The 15,276-nt window shown below is 57.9% G+C and overlaps 1 protein-coding gene across 1 annotated transcript; it reads right to left on the bottom strand.

Annotated features, from left to right (window-relative positions):
* Nucleotides 1-821: 821 nt before the first annotated feature.
* On the bottom strand, nt 822-14,081 carry EMX1 (empty spiracles homeobox 1). Its single transcript, XM_032224668.1, has 3 exons — nt 13,694-14,081; nt 9,732-9,916; nt 822-1,393 (listed from the first exon to the last, which is right to left on the bottom strand). The coding sequence occupies exons 1-3, from the start codon at nt 14,079-14,081 to the stop codon at nt 1,226-1,228; spliced, it is 741 nt and encodes a 246-aa protein (XP_032080559.1). The 3' UTR covers nt 822-1,225.
* Between the last annotated feature and the right edge of the window lie 1,195 nt (nt 14,082-15,276).

Below are 15,276 nucleotides of genomic sequence, written 5' to 3' on the forward strand. Positions count from 1 at the left end.
AACCTTGGTGACTTGAAGTCCTGTGGGGGATTCTGGGAGTTGAAGTCCACAGAACTTCAAGTCACCAAGGTTGAGAAACACTGACCTAGCTGCTTACGGCTTCCGTTAAATCAGGGACCAGGATGTACAGCCAGGTTACTTGATGATATTGTAACTCAAAGGTCAAGTTAGGCCTCCTAGAGGTTTCCTACAGGTGTTAAATAACGCGAGCCGCGTTCAGGGGCCTCACCTGGTGCTGGTGCTGCTCCCCCCAGCCTCCTTCAAGCAGGTGGTGTGGGGGCTTCCCTGAAGGGACAGAGGTCACCTAGTTGCTGGGGGTGGAGATTGCACTACGCTAGTCCCAACGACGGATGCCGGCAGGACGGAAGCTCTTGCCTAAAGGATTTTTGCTGACCGAAACTTTGGGATCTGATGGGCAGGCCAGGAGCTGCAGAACAAGCTGCCCGTGGTTTGGCTTCTCCATTCCACCACCACCACCACCCGGCCCCCAGCATGCCTCTTCCTGCAGAACCTGGGGGTGGGGGGCTTCTGGCCACAACTGGAGCACATCCCTCTGAATCAGGAAGAGAATGCGCCAGCGTGGCCCAGAAGAAGACCCTCATCCCCATTGGAATCCAGCAGCTTTCCTGGCCCTCCGTGTCTAAAGGTTGGGGCTGCTGTCCGGAACGGAGCCAAGTGCTGCTGGGGAGACGACCAGGTCCGGCCAAGGGGCCCTTCCGCAGGTGGCTACAATCAGGCCTTTCACTTCCAACCCAGGTTATTTTTATTCACGGCACAGCAACACACACTACAGCTGCTCGCTATCTATGACATCGGGGTATGTACACAGGCCCAGCACACGCAGAGACACAAAATAATAAATAAAAATAAAAATGCATTCTTTTTGTTGATTAAAAAATTATCCCACCCAAGTGTAACAAAGACGAGAGGATGGAGTGCGGCGGAGGGCTCGGTGGGTGGATGGATCTGTTCACGTGGCTGGCGAAGGGCTTTCCTCCGTCCCTGCCCTCCACACTGGCTGGGCTGGGCATGTCCCACCGTCCCCCCATCTGCCCCGTGGCAGCTAGGCAGATCCCAGGAGAGAAGGGATTTCCTAGATCACCCAGATTCCCCATGAAGAGGGACACCCCTGGTGGAGGGGAGAGCAGCTGGATCTCCACGGGGTCCTTGCTTTCCCACACGGTCCTTTCTGGCCCTGCTTGCCAGTGGCCGCTGCCGCCTCTCGCTAGTCGTTGGACGTGACATCAATGTCCTCCGTGTGGGACTGCTTGGTGGCGATCCGCCATCGGTTGATGTGGTGGGATCCCTTTTTCTTCTGATCTGATTCGGGACCTTCTTCTTCCAGTTTCTGCCTCTTGTATTTGGTCCTTCTGTTTTGGAACCAGACCTTCACCTGGGCGAGAGAGAGGGGGGGAGGGAGAGAGTGAGTAGGAAAGGAAAGGTAGAAAGTTAAGGTCCTCTTGGAAACAAGAATGGAGCGGCTGCAAACCTGGGGACGCATTTTCTGATGTCCTGATTTACGCCAACGCCCGCGTGCCCATGGACTCTGAACTGAAGTGCCCACATCTGGCACTTATTCATTGACAGAAGCATATTCGCCTCCCTCTCCAAGGGGATCAAAGTTTTACCTTGAAAAGAGGCACCGAAACCAGCCAAAGGACCAGAGCAAAAGCCCCTCTGCTTTCACCATAAGGGAGCCCTTTCCTCTCTTGGGGGCGTGAGGGCCACTAGGGTCCTCTTGGGGGAAGAGGGCTGGAGCACAGTTCAGGGCCGCCAGAGGGAGAAAAGCCTTAAACGAGGGGCTGCCTGCCTAATGCACAGGGACGAGAGCCACAGCCTCCAAAAAGTCACACCTCTCAATCAAGAGAATTTCTCTTGCCATTTATATGTGTAGAATATACGTACATGTGTGTTTGTGTGTGTGCGCGCACACACACACACACACACGTACATACACAACAAATTTTGTTGCTCTGCTCATTTCATAGCCTCCAACGTCAAGATGGATTCATCCAAGTTTGAGACCCAGCAGGGAAAGGAAAGAAAAAAGACCAGAACCTTCATGGGCTGTGAATCAAAGTACAAAGGCGCATGGTGTCCCCCCCCCCACCTTCCCTCAATCACTTATGTAGCAAAGAGGAAGTTGTGGAGACTGCAAAGTTCACCAGAGACCAAGAATAGATTCCTGGAGGATGGAAATGCCTGTTGGAGCAGCAACACGAGACTCAGCACAGCACCCACTCTCTGGGCATGGAAATTAAATTGCCTTGGCATTAAAAGAAAAAGCATCATGAGTAACGGAGACATTTCAATAGGAAAACATACTTGTAGGAAGACCCAGGGAATTTTATCTAAATGTTGCCCAGAATTGGGCACAATTTTGGCCAGTTTGAGAACCTGCCCACCAGGAAAGGCACGAAGGATTCCCCAGAAACTAGGTGACCTATAAGAATAGGGGTGGTTTTGAAAAAAGTTTGGATCTGGGACAAAGGTAACACCACTGGCATAGATCAGACCCCCCCCTCCTGATTTTACTGGTGGGCCTCAGCAGCTGCATCAGAAGACCCCCAAGGAGACTCTTCAAGAACACGGCAAAAGGACACAAAATGTGAGGATCTAAATGGAAACAGGCATCAAGCCAAAAAGGAACCCTGGAAACTTGTGTGGGGCAATTCTGCATCCCCCTCTTCTTCTTCTCACTCGGCTGGTCTCTCTTAGGCATCCCGCCTGGAATGGCTGCGAAGACCCTCAAGGTCTCCTTTCCAGCCACGCGGTTTCCTGGCTGCCATTCTGAAATCCCTCTGGGGAGTCTTGCATGAATCTGCCCCAAAGAGCCATTTTGCTCCCCAACTTACGAAGTTCTTGCACATTTGTTGGTCATGGCGCCAATGGTTCTAGAAAGCTCTACACACACACACACACACACACAAACACACCAAATTCTCTTTTCTGCCCAAAAGGCAGGAGAGCTGCTGCAGGGGGACTTACAGCCAGCTCAGCTCTTGCTCAGGAACACACCTGGATTTTGTGCCAGCTGCATGGTTCCTCCTACAGATGTGCTCCAAAGCATGCAGAGGGCGGGGAGGAGTCTCTCACGGGGACTCTCTCCCCGTGGAAAAACTTGCCCTGCTGGCGTGGCCTCTCACAGGCATCATCCTTTTCGCAGGCCTGTGCCAGTCACACGTGGAAGTGTCTTTGGTGCCCTCAGGTGGCCAAACCCACCAAGAGAACAGGAGGCGCCTCTTGCCTGCATGCCGGGCTTCAGTTTCAGCATTGGCAGAGCCAGAAGGGCCGGCCGGGACCTCCCCTCGCCTGCAGGCAGGTGCGAGGGGCATGGAAGCGCCTGAGGCCTTTAATGCAGAGGAGATGTGGAAGAAAAAGGCCAGAATGGGGGTGTGGCTGAGTGAAATGTCATCAGGGTCAAACTGAAAGGTTGGGGACTCTGAGGGCCCCTTGCAAATGCTTCAGGAGAGATGATTTCTCAGGGGGGCTGCAGTCAGAGACAGCCACAAGAGGCGGCCCAAGAAAACATGGATATACACTATTGAGCATCTCACTATTTTGAAGAGACAGGGGGATTTGCAGGACAGGAATCCTGCTTCAAATTCAATTTCAAAACCCTCAGAGGGATCCAGTAATTGGGGGGGGGCTGTGGTGCCCATACAGTCAACACACATGAAAAGGAGGCAGAATTTCAGCCATACAGTTGCAGCACATCTGGGTGTTTTGACACACACTCCCTTGGGTGATCTTGCTCCTAGCCCAGATCACTCATCAAAGCCGGACCCACTGATCAGTCTCCCCTCCGAGGGCATTTCTTGCCAGAGTTCTGGGGCCTATTCTGGAAATCAAATAACAGGCAACACTAACACAACACAAATAATATGGAACACCATATCAACGGTAATGAACGTACCGAACTGAATTAAAGCTTTCTCCATAAAATTTCTACTCTGATTATTTTCGTTCTGATAGATAATTTAAATGTTGGTACAATAAAAGTATGCACTGTGGTGTTTTATTTAATGACCTCGGAATTCTCACTGGAGGCCCACATGGCCGGCTCCCGTGGCCCTCCTTCGGACACAGCTGGCCAAGGCCTGGCACTCTCTGCCGAAGGCTGGGGTGCTGGGGAAGGAAGGAGGAAGGAAAGGGGGGGGAGAGGATGACCGGCAGCAAAGGGGGAGGACTCCATTCGAGTGATGACCGGGGAGGGGGCACCCTTGGGAGGCTCGGGGTTAGCCCTGGGCAGATCATCCTGGAGGAGGTGGGTGCTAGGAGTCGGTTGTGACAGTGGCACATAATACAGGGAGTCTCTGACTTGTGGCCAAAATTGAGCTCACAATTTCTAAGCAAGATAGTTGTTCAGTGAGCTTTACCCCATTTTACGACCTCTCTTGCACAGTTGTAAAGTGGATCACTTCAGATGTTAAGTTAGTAACACCGTTGTTAAGCGAACCTGGATTCCCCATCGACTTTGCTTGTCAGAAGGTCACCAAAGGGGATCTGTGAGACTCTGGGACACCAGCAGAAAGATGAATTAGTTGCCAAGCATCCAAATTTTTGAGCAGGGGATCATCTGAATGCAGCAACAGTCGTGTGGAAAATGGCCATAAGTCATTTTTTTCCATGCCACCGTCAGTCAGGACAGTCCACCTGAATGAACTGTTGCAAACTGTTGAGTGAGAAACAATGGGCTAGATGACAAATTGGAAAGAAATGCACTTTTTTTTAATGCAAAGTGAAAGTGAAGGAAGATTTTCTTTTGAGGGCTTCTTGGTGCTCTCTCTCTCTCTCTCTCTCTCTCTCTCTCCCTCCCTCCCTCCCTCCCTTGCAGAGGTTCCACGACCCTCACTGGGGAACATCTGCAAGGAAACCAGCAATCTCCGAGAGCACCAGGGACCCCTCGCGCCAACCCTGAGCTCCAAATATTCTCCTGTAGAGATTTTCTTCTCCTTGGTCAAAAGGCGGCTTTCTATTGGTTTTCACCATAAATGACCTCTGTTCTTCAATGGTTATTATGCTCTGTTCTTAAGGACCCACTAAATTACCTTTAAAAAAACCTGCGGAATTGCCAGTTTCTGTTTCATAGTTTACTTTCCTTAACGATCACCAGCAAAGCGGCGCTGGGTGTTCCGGGCTGCTGCGCAGCTCTCCCTCCGTCAGGGAGGACCGAAGGGAAGCCTGCCTGCGAGTCAAAGACTCTGCGGCTCTCCCTTTTCCTTCAGTAACCGGGGAACGAGGCAGGGAGGGGAGAGATAGGAGGACTTTCTGGTGCAAAGTTTCTTTCAAAAGGTCTCCAAACCAGTCTGATCATCTCCCCCCCCCCCCACCATTCTGATTAATGGAAAGCACACGGCTCTCAACCCCCAATTAAAAAGGGTTCTGAGGTCCCTGCTGTACCTCCCCGCATTCCTTGGCCCATCCGAGGACGCTTCCCTGCCCCAGGAACTGCATAGAGGCAACACCTCCCTCCCCCTCCCCCCTCCCCCCCCTTTCTCTCTCGGACAGTGGGGTTTCCTGGATTGGGTCCTTCGCTCCTGGGCTCCGTTTGTCTTCAACATGCAAATTCATTGTTATCGCAATAATCGTAATTCTTCTTGCAATTTTCTTTGATTAAAACAATAATATAAATTCTGTGCATAAAGCAATAAAAGAAACAAGAAGTCGGACAAAAATCTCTTCTTATAAAAAGCAAAGTTTGCCTTTGTTCCGTTCCAGAATGCGTTGGGACTGTCTGCACATGAAGACACACAGACACACACAGACACGGGTGGGGGCCTTGAGATAAATAAAAAATAAGCAATCCAGAGGCTGAGGATCGCATCCACCTCCAAAACCTCTTTTGGGTGACCCCAAAGGCTGCTCCCCCCCCCCAACCGTATGACTGAGATGAGAAGGAAAATCTGTGATCCAGTTTCCAACCAAATTCTGAGAGGGAGCAGATAAGAAATAAAATCGAGCCTCGTGGAACTAAACTGGCAGGAGGAAATGGTAAAAGCTTGATTGTTCCCCCAGTGCAACGTGCAACGCTCTGCATCCCTTGGACCTGAGAAGTCCCGCTGCAGTCTAACCCCCCCCCCCATCAACATCTGCCAATCTTTGCCTCGCCGGAAAATAAATGCTCAGCTATGAACCAGGATGATAACTGAGGAATATCCTGCATTTCTTTTAAAGCCAGCGCGAAATGCGGAAACGAACAGAGAGTGTGGCGTCCTTTGATTTCCTGGGGATTTTCCCCCGGTGTTGCCCCCCCCTCGCGACCAAGAGGATCGTGTTCCACCTCGGCCTCAGAAGGGGTCGCTTCCCCCAGAGGAAAAGCTCCAAGACCTTCCAATGGGCGCCGTTTGCTTTGAAACCCAACTCTTATTACTTACACCATTTGCAAAAACACACCTGCTTACTCCAGCCCCGCTTACCGCCAGGGGGACGCGGATCGCCTTACACCCCACCCCCACTGGTGGAAGCACCGCCGGACTCTCAACTTTGGGGAGAATTTCGGCTCTTCTCGGCCACTCTCCGGCCAGCTTTTTACACCGCGAGGCAGTTGATGCGTCTCCGGACAAAGGAGGCCCTTCCTCCTGACTCTGCCTCAGGCGAAGCCTCTCAGCGGGACCCTACAAATGTCCGCTCAACCTGGACCCCCCTGACGGGCTGCTGACCCCCCCCCGAAGTCTTGTGAGGACCCAAGGCCGCTTTCTTTGACAGGGGTGAGAGGGAGGGTCTCCCTGAATCTGGGCAAAATGAGAGTTGGGTGGAGGGGCCGCGGGGAGCCCCTGCCCATCTCCTGAAGACAAAGGGGCAGGAAGGGCAGGGATGCGAGGTGGGGAAGGGGGCACATCAGTAAAGGCCAGTTAGGCTCCTCTGCACCGGAGAGTTTATGATGACGTTTATCTGCTGCCTATCTTGTCTCCAACGGCTTCCATTGTGCGACAAAGGGCCCCCAAGGGCCACTCCTCCTTTAGCCCTTACGCCTCCACATCTCACAAGACACCCCAAACACCTTTTTCTAAACCACTGTAGGCGATCTGAGAAACAGCAATGGCACCCCAGAAACCCTGCAGGCCTCCCAATGGTGGCACCTGGGCATCTGGTGCCAGCATTAATTTTACTCTGCAAAAGTGTTTGCATAAGGGCACCGTCACAGAAGCGTTGTCATTCCCCCCCCCTCGTGCCACATACATACATGGGTATCCAGGAAACTAATCCTACAACCCTTTTTCTCATGTACGCATGTACGCTGCCCCATGGATGCCCAAGTACCCATCGTGCTGCTCCATTTCAGGAAAAGCAATATGGAGTATTAAGTGCAGAAAGCGAGCAGGGAAAAGCGAGACGCAGAAAGTTGTGCCAAACAAGAAAAGCAAATACAGCTAAATCTAGATTAGTGCGAAGTCCTCAAATACCCCTCGGGAGCTTCCTATCCTGGCAAAACCTCCTCCTCCTTCCAGGGCTCCGATGCCCCGCTTGGATCCTCCGTTTGGTCCTCCGCCCCGCCTCCCCCAAATCTCTCGCCTGTCTTCTCTGGAGCAGCTCAGCGCCGCCCCCTCCCAATCTTTCCCCTCGCCCCTTGCCTGCCTCTGTCTTCCTACCTGCGTTCTCCGAGTGACCAGAACCTCGGGAAATCTCTTTGGCCCAGATCCCTCGCTTTGCAGTCCAAATAGTATTCAATTCCCTTTTATCTCCCATATCCAAGTCTCCAGCATTGATTCTGTTTCTGCCCAGCCCTCCCTTCAGGTTTTATTTATTTATCTTGTTGAACAAAAGCGGCCTGGGGTGCCTTCTGACCCACCCCCGTTTTCACATCCTGTCCCTCCTCTCGCCAACACCCGCGTGGGTTCCACCAGCACGGAAGATCGTCCCAAACGTTCTCCGGCTATTTCTCCCCTTTTGGCGAACTTAAGGCGCCCGCCATCCTCTCCTGCCTCCGGCTGCTGTTTCCGTGCCACCCGGCATCGCTCGCCATTTTCCTTGCTCAAAAGCCCCAGCAGCTTTGGGCTTCCAGGTAGCGAGTGAACTCACTGCAAGTCCCTCAACAAGTTCGCCTCATCTGCGTGCAGAACTACGTGTGCGAGTTTTTCGTGTCTCCAACCAGGAGCTTCTTAATTCCACCGCAAGAGTCTCGCCTGCATTGACCTGTTATTACATTAAACAATGAAGGGGACACCGAACACCTCCGTCTGGGCAGCGAATCCTTCGCCAGCTTCTCCTTTAGCCGCGCACATGCCCGCTTCCCTCCCACCGTATCTCATTCCGCAGCAACCCCCAGTTCCGTAGGGGCGCAAAAGAGTTCGCGACGGAAGCCTGTTCCATTCAGCGTCGGGGTTTTGTCTCAGCCCACAAATTGTGTTTCTCCCATTCCCGCATTTCCCAGCAACCCGCTGAACAGCAAATTCGGCTCTGCGCCGCGTGTTTCCCCCGCTTTCCTCCCTCCTGCGTCTTGGGCAGAATTCTTCTAAACACCCTCCGGGACCCATTAACACCCCCACCCGCTCCTTGGCTTTCGCCTTCCGTCCTGCTCCCCTTCCCAGGGCGCAGGGAACCGATAATAGCCTTTCCCCCCCAATTGTCAGCTATGCTTGCAGACCGCCCATTTCCCAGTCACACCATCTAAACCTGCAGCGTTACCATTTTTCAATGTTCTCACCATATTCATATCTTGCTGTTCTGGGTCGTCCCCCCCCCTTGGACAGTAGCCCCACCGGAGATTTTTCCGTTTTTGCCATTTTTCTGGCATCTCAGCAACAGTCAGTCCGCGTTTCTAGTTATTCCTTTCGACGCTCCCCGGCTTCAGGTCCATCCCGAACCATTTCATAGCCTTCATTTTGTTTCTGGAGTCTCCCTGCGTAGCCTCTTCACCCAAGCCAATATTTACATCTGCACACACATGGACGCACACACACCCGTTGACCCACAGCTATTTTCCACCTCTGTTTTTCCCTCCAAACGGGGCGCTCCTCCTGCCGGGGCTCCACCACGGGGCTTGGGAAGGCCCCCGAGGGGGGGGGGGCTGATCGGTACATCTGCAAGGATGGCGTCAACTTAAAATACCCAAGAGGAAGTTTCTAGTCCACACCCTGGTTTTCAGAGAAATGTGCTCAGATCTACAGAGTTTTTGCACATTGCTGGTGAGTCTGGCAGGAACCAGAAACCGTTTGAAAAGGCAGGGTCCGTTCTGAGGCCAGAACAGCTAAATCAACCACCCTGCTCCCCACCTGCTCTCCCCTATGAATTCACTAGCGGAATTGACCTTAACGAGTTGGGTTATTTCGAAACTGTGGAGGAAAACGAGGCTGTAGAACAGTGTTTCTCAACCTTGGTCCACCTGAAGATGCGTGGACCAATTCCCAGAATCCCCAGCCAGCTCTGCTGGGTTGAAGTCCACGCATCTTCAGGTGGACCAAGGTTGAGAAACACTGCTGTAGAATGACTGATAAATGGTTTATTCATTCTGGTTCACTGGAGGTTGCGAGGATCCAAATGTTTAGAGGAAAACTTTTTCAGGATCCAGGAAGCAAGCGGTTAAGGCTGAATGCCACAGGAAAAGGAAAGAGGGCTCCGTGGGATGGGGGGGACACCGAGGAGGCCACTTCCACGAAGGGACAACCAGCGGCGGTCTCCCTCGCAGCTTCAGTCTTTGGAGAAAACGGACCTCCCCGGGCCCCTGTTTCTCGCCCCTCCTTGGCCCTCGCCGGTGCCGCCCCGTGCCCCCGCCCCGCGCCACGGCCCACCTGGGTCTCGGAGAGGCTGAGGCTGCCGGCCAGCTGCTTCCGCTCGGCGCCCACCACGTAGTGGTTCTTCTCGAAGGCGCGCTCCAGCCGCAGCAGTTGCGAAGGCGAGAAGGCGGTGCGGATGCGCTTGGGCTTCCGGGCGAAGGGCCCGTGCAAGAGCAGGTTCTCCTGGGACACTTCGCCGCCTGTGGAGGGAAAGCAGTCGGTCAGCGCCCGCCGCTCAGGATCAACCCCGTCAGACGCCTCGGTGACCCCGGACGAAGGTGCAACAAGGGTGCCCGCGGGCCTCTGTACCCTCTCCGCCTCTCAGGACCCCGGAGACCCCATTCAAATCCCCCTCCAGCCGCCACCCCTTGTTGGGGCAGGAAAACGCGGGATTCAGGCGGGACGGTTGAACCTAGGCGGTTGCTGCCCCCTTCCAAAGGGCCGAAAGAGGGGCAGAAGGCGAGGCTGCACCCAGGTGTGAGGGCTCGGCGTTTCAGCTCACCCTCCGCCCCTTACTTCCTGTTCGGCGAAGGGGGCAGGCGGAGGGGCAGGAGATGGAAATCCTGGGGCGCCCAAAAGTTAGATCAGAAACCAGGCGCCCTCCCCATTTGCCGACCTCGGGCGGGCACAAAAGCGAGGTGCGCGGCAGACCCTGCCCCGTTTCTTCCCCAAAGCAATTCGACAACCGTGTGGCGTGACTGGGAGGTCTACCTTGTCAGGACGTTGTGAAGGAAGTCGCAGTCAGGAAGGAGCCAACATTTACACGAGGAAAGCGCCGTGGGAAGGGAACGGCCGAGCCCACATTCTGCGGGATGTGTGTGTGTGTGTGAAAAGGAGGGCCGATACCAACCCTCCGGGGTTCTGGACGAGGCTGAGCTGAGGCTGCCTTTGGCGGGCAGCGCAAGCCCTTTCCTCTCCTGAGGGCCGGAAGGAGCCGGGGAAACAGATGGAGGGGCTACCGCTTAAAGGGTTCTCTCTTCCGTGGCCGAGCACTTTAGCCCCAGCACAGGCCCACTTTAAGGACGGCTTTAAGCAAGGGGCCACGGGGCGAGAACCGTCCTGGCAAGTGGCTCGGTCTTACGTGGGGCAGCACCCCCCCCCCAAAGTAAGGGAGTGGCTGACTTTATGCCTCCCCCCAGGCGGTGCCCGCGCAAGGGGTGGAGGGGAGCCGGTTGCACAAGCCCGGCCTCCGCTTTGGGTTTGCGCCTTCCGCTTAAAGACCCTGCAAGGCCTGGAAATGGCCGGTTCGGGCCCAGGCGCCCTTTCCTGCTTTAAGAGCCCGATTGGGAAAGAAGCATCTCCAGCTCTCAGCTCCGCGCCGTTTGAAGGCTGGCTCCGGCCCTGCTCCCAACGCGCTTCCTCCCCCGAGCACGCGTCGGAAGAAAAGCCCGGGCGGAGCTGGCGATTCTGGGCAAGTGCCGCTCTCTCCGCCTGTCTAACGCGGCCCCGCGTTCTCCCTTCCGCCGAGAAAGGCCGGCGCTCCGCCAAAACGCCTCCCGCCCTGCCTGGGGCTTGCAGGAGGCTCGGCTCCGGCCCCTTCTGGCAGCGGGACAGTTGGACTCCCCCAGGACAGGCTCCTGGCTGGAGAGGATTCGGCGGGGCGGGCGAGGTCCGCCTCCTTCACCGAGGACCGGCTAAGCAGGCCAAGCGGGAATCGCTTTTTCGGTCCGAAACCGGTGCACGCGGCGGAGGCTGCCTCCAAGTCTGTTCCGAGCGCCTGGCTTGCTGGAGGGGAGGCGAACCCGCAGGAGGGTCTCCGGGAAGCCGAGTGAAGGCGCTTCCTCCAGGAGGGCACTTGGGGAGGGTCGCGCACGCCGGGCAAGGGGGCCGGGAGGGCACCAGGACAACGGAAAGGGAAGGCGTGGCTCTACCCTTCGTCCACTCCCGACCCCCGCTCCTCTGACTGGCTGTTGGGGCTCCGGGCATTTTGGGAGCATCCTTCGTGCCACCTTTGCCCCTTGCCCGGAAGGCGGCGGGGAGAGCTCCCCCGCTCTGCCTTCCTGGCCGACGAAGAGAGGCCTTGAAGAGGCGCTTCTTCCAGGCCGCGGCCGAGCAGCGTCCCGGGAAAACCCGAGGCGACCCTGGCTCCAGCCACCGGGTGTCTCTCTGTGTGTTTTGAGTGAAGCGAACCGTGCAGTAGAGGTCGGGCCCGAAGGCGGCCCAGTGCCGGGCTCTGCCGGCAGGAGAGGCTTCTGCTGGCCGCCGCCGGCTCCCCTGCTAGGCCACGAAGAGGGAGGCGGAGGCGCCCGGAGAGCCTTCCCGGCTCTGAGAACCCCGAACTGGTGTCCAACCTCCCCCTTTACCCACAGGAGCGTCCCGCGGGCTTTGGGGTCGCCGTGCTGCGTTTCCCTGCAAACATTTTACCTTCTTCAGAAACAGCGCAGCTGTGGCTAGAATGAAGGCCCCGCACCGCCTGTTGTTCGCAGATGCCAACGAGGCTTTTCGGAAATCTGGTGTGCCTGGGCCGGCCTTCCTCTGCGGGGCCGGGAGAGCCGCTCTTCTTCTGGGTTGTGCCTGCGGAGCCTTCCAAGCAACGAAGAGAGTCTCCTCTCGGAAGGAAGGATGGAAGGGAGGGAGGGAGGGAAGGGAAAGGGAAAGAAGAAAGGAAGGCAGGAAGGAAGAAAAGGGAAGGGAAAGGAAGGAAGGGAAAAAGGAAGGAATGGAAGGGAAAGAAGAAAGGAAGGAAGGAAGGAAGGAAGGAAGGAAGGAAGGAATGGAATGGAAGGGAAAGAAGGAAGGAAGGAAGGAAGGAAGGAAGAAAGGAAGGAAGGAAGGAAGGAAGGAAGGAAGGGGGAGATTCGTTGGGCAGATTTCCTGGCGGAGTTGAGGTCGCCGTTCTTTGAAACACGGACGGATCGGCGCCGGCCTTCGCTAGGATGCCGGATCTCTCCTTCCAGCCACTGGGGAAATCACACGGGGTTCTCTTCGGGGAAAAGGCCTCCTGGAACCCCAAACCTTCCTGGAAGGAAAGCGGCCTTTCTCCGCGAGCATCAAGGACCCGTCTACCCTCGCCGGGGGTCCCTTTCCCCGCCCTCGCTGCGGTCGGAATCCGGCGGATCGAAAGAATCGGCTGTGATTCCTCAGCGCCCATTTGCAATCTTAATCTTGCCTTTACTTAAAATGTTGGCTCTACCGCATCACCTGCCCAGGCAGCGCAGCCCCCAGCCGAGGCCCGGGAAGAGCCGGGCCATTCTTTGCCGCGAAGAGAATTTGAACGGATCTCTATGGACTCGGGTCCCGATCGCTGCCTTGCGGGGCTCCGAAGCAGCCGGTGCTCTTCTTCTTCGCCGGAGCAGGAATTGCGGGGGGCGGCGTGGAGGGCCTTCCCTGCCGCTGGGCGCCCCCTTCGCCTCTACCGGCCGCGGCCTCACCGCTCTGCGCCGCTCCCTCCTATGCGGCCTCAGAGGAAGAGACGCCTGAACAGCGGGCCTTCTCGGGTCGAAGGCGGGCAAAGCGAGCCGTTGGCGAGACTACAGGACTGGCTCCAGTTGCTTCCGGAACCCGCGGCTGCTCCTCTCCTGCTGCAGAAGCCCTGAGGTGGGGCGGATTTCGGAAGAGGGTTCAAAGGGCGCCATCGCAGCCGGCCAGGGGCTCCGTGGCGGGGGTCTGGATCGCAACGCCCCTCCGCGGGCACCGAGGGCCACGCCGGTCTCCACAGGCCCGTAAGGGAGAGAGGTGGCTTCGCCAAGCCATCTCAAAGGCCGCGGCTGCCTTGATGAGATCAGAAAGCCCCGCTCGGCGCCCTGGCCAGCGGGAACTTCTCCCTCCGCCTGTCCCCCCCATCGCGATTCGCTTTCCCTACAGGACGGGCGGGCTCGGCTGCCACCTGGCACCGTTTTGACCCACCGCGAACTCCAGGCCGGGCTCCGGCCGGGCAATTACGGCCACGTCATGCGCTGCTCCGAAGCGCCAAGCCCGGTGCTGATGGGCCCCGACCGCGTGCCCTCTGCTCCCCGAGGAGGAGCCGCGTTGCTTACCTTGGAAGCGGTGCCCGAAGAAACGGTTCCGCAGCACCCAGGGGTAGAAGTTGAGCGGGTCGCGCGGCTGCGGGCCGAAGAAGGGGTGCGGCGAGGGCGGCAGGTGCGAGGAGCCCAGCTGCGGCGGGTGGACGCCCAGAGCAGGGGGGTGGCTCACGGTCTCCGGGAAGAGCAGCTCCGGGCCGCCGTAGAGCGAACGCCCGGCAGCGGCCGAGCCCTGGAAGCCGTGGGCGAAGGCCTCGACGGCGGCACTGGCCGGGTATCCGAGGGCGGCGGCGGCGGCAGCGACCGGACGGAGAGAATCCTCTGCCAGAGGGTGGCTATTGTCCTTGCCCACCAGGGATTCGATCGTGAAGCAGCGCTTGGCCGCCGCCGCGGGCTGGAACATGGCTCAGGGCCGGCCGAGGGCGGCGCTCAGGCAAACCCGGGCGCGGGAACACCAGGGAGCCACGTCGGGCTCGGCGCGCAACCGGGCCGAACCGGCAACAGATCCGGGCGCGCTGGACCGGGCAGGGCGCGGCGGCGCCAGGCGGCTCTGGGGAGGTGGCAGCCGCACTCCCACCCGTGGTTCACCCGCGCGCCCGCCTCCCACCCCATCCACCCGGTGCGCAGTGGGCGCGCTCCTTGGCTAGTCGTCCAGATAAGCCGGGTACCTGCGGCCCGCCCCTCTGATTGGCCAGGTTCACCTGCCCCGGGGTTGGGGAGGGCACGTGGGAAAAGCGGAGGGAGGGAGGCGAGGGGGAGGAGGCAGCGGGGTCGCCGCCAAAAGGCGGACTGGAGCGCCCGGGAGGCTGCGCTGAGCTCCGGATCCGCCCCCGCTGCCCCGCCCTCTCGCTTGCCAGAAGGAAGGCAGGCGGAGAGAGCGAGCGCGCCAGCCAGAGAGAGGGACCGGCTGCCCGCCCGGGCTCTTCGCCCGGCATCCCCGGGCCCAGGCTGGCAGAGGGCAGGGGAACGGCGGCCCCCGAGGCCGGAAAGTCCTGGGCGGCTCCCAGCGGCCACCAGGCAACCAGGACGGCTTCTCTAGGCCCCGACGGAGCTTTTGGAGCAGCTGTGCGGGTCGCCACCAGCAAAGCCGAAGCCAACGAAGGCGCCCTCCAAGTTTAGCAGAGGCGCTGCGGGACTCCCACCGCCAGCTTCTTTCCACACCCGAAGGCCAGTTCGCGCCACCCTAGTCGAGTCCGCTGCCACAGCCACGCTATCTGGAGACGGTCGAGGGCGCCTCTCGGCCAGGCCGCCTGGGGACCGGCTCGGCTTCCGGGATTCCCCCGCCCCCTTTTGTTGCTGCTGCCGGTCAGGCTGAGAAGGACGGCTGGAGCTCTCTTGCTGGTTCCGGAGGGAAGGAGAGGAGCCACTGGGCGCCACCGTCCCTGTGATCGGAGCGCTGGGAGACGTTTGGGGCGCAGGATAGCTGGCTGGTAAGTCGGTCCGGCCATGGTTCCCGGGGCGGCTCCCGTCGTGGCCTTTGTCAGTTCCTTCCCACTCCCGGTGGAGCCTGGAAGGGCCCCGATCGTTCTCTGCCAGAGGCCCGGTCGTGCACCGCTCCCCCCTCCCTCCACAGGGTGGTGGGAGGACACGGCGCGTTG

The sequence above is a fragment of the Thamnophis elegans genome, chromosome 9 (assembly GCF_009769535.1).
Source record: "Thamnophis elegans isolate rThaEle1 chromosome 9, rThaEle1.pri, whole genome shotgun sequence".
NCBI classification, from domain to species: Eukaryota; Metazoa; Chordata; class Lepidosauria; order Squamata; family Colubridae; genus Thamnophis; species Thamnophis elegans.

Excerpts from the sequence above, each read along its gene's own strand:
- EMX1 (XM_032224668.1), bottom strand. The coding sequence starts at position 14,081 with ATGTTCCAGCCCGCGGCGGCGGCCAAGCGCTGCTTCACGATCGAATCC. Across the intron at positions 9,917-13,693 it reads CTTCGGGCACCGCTTCCAAG|GCGGCGAAGTGTCCCAGGAG; the intron begins GTAAGCAACGCG and ends TTCCCTCCACAG. Across the intron at positions 1,394-9,731 it reads TCAGCCTCTCCGAGACCCAG|GTGAAGGTCTGGTTCCAAAA; the intron begins GTGGGCCGTGGC and ends TCTCTCGCCCAG.